This window comes from Capsella rubella, unplaced genomic scaffold (genome assembly GCF_000375325.1).
Source record: "Capsella rubella cultivar Monte Gargano unplaced genomic scaffold, Caprub1_0 scaffold_2, whole genome shotgun sequence".
NCBI classification, from domain to species: Eukaryota; Viridiplantae; Streptophyta; class Magnoliopsida; order Brassicales; family Brassicaceae; genus Capsella; species Capsella rubella.
The window spans coordinates 4,062,630-4,066,053 of NW_006238922.1; the positions used below are offsets into that span (position 1 = coordinate 4,062,630).

Here is a 3,424-nt window from a genome sequence, read left to right on the forward strand (position 1 = left end):
TGTTAGTAGTCATTATATTGTAGCGATTTGAAGGAGCATAAGATCGAGCCCATTTTGTGAAATCTGCTTCTTCCAAATACTTAGCCAAATGCGGATTAGCAACTTCTATGTCTTTGAAATGTTTAGCAAATTCTACCTGAGTATACGCATTGGCTGCAGATTCAACAAGTGGCAGATATGATTGTCCTCTAAACTTCACTTTGATGATGTTTCCAAGATGAAATCTACATATACCGTGGTGAGCAGCCGGATATAATTCTAAAAGTTCATTCGCAATTGATGGAGCGCGATCAGAGACGAACACTAAATCAGCTGAATCAGGAATAATAGTTTGAAGACACCTGAAAAACCAACTCCAAGATTTGTCATTTTCAGAATCGACAATAGCAAAAGCTAACGGATATAGATGATAATCCCCATCTTGAGCTGTAGCTACAAGCAAAGTTCCCTTGAATTTTGCCTTCAGGAAGGTGCCATCAACAGCAATCACTCTACGCATCAAAGCAAAACCTCTGAGGGACTGGCCATACGCTACAAACACGTACCTGAATTTATTACTCAAAGGATCAACGTCAAGATACAAAACTGATCCGGGATTTTTTTCCTTGGTCATAAACAGCCACTTTGCAATGTTGTGATAACTATCTTCAGGAGTACCTCTAACCAAAAGTTCAGCTGCCTCTTTTACTCTCCAAGCCTTTTTGTAGTTTATGTGAACACTGTATGACATTCTAACCCTTTCTAAAATCTGTTTTGGCTTCAGTCCAGCCTTCTTCTCACCATAGTGACTGCAAAGGAAAGAACCCAACAAATTTGCAGTAGCTTGACGGTGATTTGCATGCCTACATGTTGTATCACAGTTATGCTCATGAATGTAGTGCTTTACCACAAAAAAATCAGAGGATTTCACCTTCGCTGCACGAAGTCTCCAACTGCAAGTGACATCTAAACACCCCAAAATCAATCTAGTTCTATCTGACCATAATGTCCTATACTCAAAATTCCACTCAATCGCCCACTTTCTCATCCTCATCACTAAAGCATATTTGTTAACGAAATGCTTTCCCACAAATATATGATCAGTCACTTAAGTGTGATGAGTATAACCTATTGGAATACAATCAGGAAATCTTTGTTCAGCAGTTGACAAAGTATCACTTTGTAATACTGAAGTTGGGATGCCAGTATCACTAGATTTCTGATTAGCCTACAAAATAAGCACATATTGGCAAAGATTTAAAGTTCTAAGAATGTTGTCGTGAAACTGTTTTGCTTCTACATTGTAAACAAAATCAGTAACCTATACTAGCAAGCAGACCAACAAGACAAAAAAAAGAGCAACAAATACAGACCAGTATTTGATAGAAACATATATCATTCTCCATAAATAAAACTGGGAATGACTTCTTAACTAACATGATACTACCTAAACATACAAATTCCTTCTTATTTAATTCATTCTAAGACATACAAAAACGAACTATATCCTAGAATAAAACACTTTAAAACACTAATGAAGCTCAAGAATCATGTTTTGACTAAGAGATAACCTACCTTTAGTTGTGAAAAACCGTAGGAAGAAGATGCAACACCTTTCAAAAGTAGCAAACTGTCTTTACATTGGTTGGTCTCTGAAAAATTATTTTGAATGGTGCTTTCAACATTCTCAATAGGCTGACACACCTACAAACATAAAAGAAAGTCAAGGAAGACACATATGATTAGACGTTGATCCTTTGAGATGCCAGTATCACTAGATTTCTGATTAGCCTACAAAATAAGCACATATTGGCAAACATTTAAAGTTCTAAGAATGTTGTCGTGAAACTGTTTTGGTTCTACTAGCAAGCATAGGTTACTCTTGAACAAAATTGGGAATAGCAAGATTGCGAGAATGATATTTGATAGAAACACATGTCATTCTCCATAAATAAAACTGGGAATGACTTCCTAACTAACATGATACTACCTAAAACATACAAATTTCGTCTTATTTAATTCATTCTAAGACATACAAAAACGAACTATATCCTAGAATAAAACACTTTAAAACACTAATGAAGCTCATGAATTTTTGACTAAGAGATAACCTACCTTTAGTTGTGAAAAACCGGAGGAAGAAGATGCAACACCTTTCGAAAGTAGCAAACTGTCTTTACATTGGTTGGTCTCTGAAAAATTATTCTGAATGTTGCTCTCAACATTCTCAATAGGCTGACACACCTACAAACATAAAAGAAAGTCAAGGAAGACACATATGTACAAATGGTGATTTTACTTTGCATTTAAGAAATATTGATAGAATTTACTTACCGTAACACACAAACGGTTAAATTTAAAGTCTTCTTGAACCTTCCTGATAAAAGTTTGAACTTGACGATCATTTCGCAAATACAAAGGTGGAGGATTTTTCATTTTCAAACTTGGAGAGAGTGCATAGCTAAGTTTTAGCTCTGTGATCACACAATCTAGTCCGAAATCTTCTATTACCATCTCAGCCAAAGTTTTAAACGTCACATTCTCATCGACTTCACTAAGGGAACCTCCCTTTTGCGAATCCAAAACAAAATGCCATCCCCCATTCACCTTTTGTTGCCACTCACCACAAACTGAATACAATTCTAACATATCCACGAGTTTGACCAAAAGCACCACCTAGGTTTCACAAAATCCAGCTTGATCAATTAGTTCTGAAATCCACAAACACAAACAACGATTGATTCAAATCCTGAAAAGCATCTAATCGATTCCCGAATCCAACATAATCAAATCCAAAAGCAAAAACAATCTCTACAAACTAATCACCTAACTTGCTTACTTGGAATCAAATTACCTAACTTCGTGGTCACATAATCGAATCGAAGCTCAAATCCAAACACAAACAAAGATTCTTCAGATAGACACCTAAATCAGCAGATAAACACACTAATTATACGATTCAGCACCTAATCGAATCTAGAGCAACACCTAATCAAATCCAAAGCAACACCTAATCAAATCGAGAGTCGAAGCTGAATTGATGACACCACCTAATCGAAGCTTAAAACTACAAAAATAGTGAAGACAACGACGAACAGAGGAACCTTACGGCGACGATGGAAGCTTGAAGAAGATCGTGAAACACAAACTCGCCGGCGGACACTAATAGGAAACTCACCGGCGTTCAACAGCGATCTCGTCGCCGATGGTGTGACACAAAGGCAAAATGTTTGTGTTTTGTGGGATATAAAGAAGGGTGTTTTTAGTCTTTTTACTTTAAAACTAATGGCATTTGTGTCAAATTATGCAGTGTGTGGTATAAGTGTAAGAAGAACTTAAATGATGCTAGATTAGGGAATTTCTCTTGTATATGTCGTACCCTTATAAATATTATTGTATCTCTTGTCAAACTAATGAAAAGTAAGTTAAAATTTATAAATTAAAC

General features: G+C 36.1%; 2 protein-coding genes across 2 annotated transcripts in view; both read right to left on the reverse strand.

Moving 5' to 3' along the window:
* Positions 1–1,586, reverse strand: part of LOC111831935 — a 2,707-nt gene extending 1,121 nt beyond the window's left edge. The window contains exons 1-2 of the mRNA XM_023787579.1: positions 1,555–1,586; positions 137–1,207 (exon numbers count right to left, since the gene is read on the reverse strand). Of these exons, the coding sequence (XP_023643347.1) occupies positions 137–1,033 (897 nt within the window). The 5' untranslated portion in view covers positions 1,034–1,207; positions 1,555–1,586. The remainder of the gene's footprint in view (positions 1–136; positions 1,208–1,554) is intronic.
* LOC111831936 lies at positions 1,088–3,145 on the reverse strand. The gene is made up of 5 exons (XM_023787580.1): positions 3,084–3,145; positions 2,314–2,655; positions 2,095–2,223; positions 1,555–1,683; positions 1,088–1,207 (listed from the first exon to the last, which is right to left on the reverse strand). The coding sequence occupies exons 2-5, from the start codon at positions 2,626–2,628 to the stop codon at positions 1,088–1,090; spliced, it is 693 nt and encodes a 230-aa protein (XP_023643348.1). The 5' UTR covers positions 2,629–2,655; positions 3,084–3,145.
* Positions 3,146–3,424: the final 279 nt, after the last annotated feature.

Coding starts and splice junctions, on each gene's coding strand:
- LOC111831936 (XM_023787580.1), bottom strand. CDS start 2,628: ATGTTAGAATTGTATTCAGTTTGTGGTGAGTGGCAACAAAAGGTGAAT. Junction 1,684..2,094: donor CCGGTTTTTCACAACTAAAG/GTAGGTTATCTC, acceptor TTATGTTTGTAG/GTGTGTCAGCCTATTGAGAA. Junction 1,208..1,554: donor ACGGTTTTTCACAACTAAAG/GTAGGTTATCTC, acceptor CTTATTTTGTAG/GCTAATCAGAAATCTAGTGA.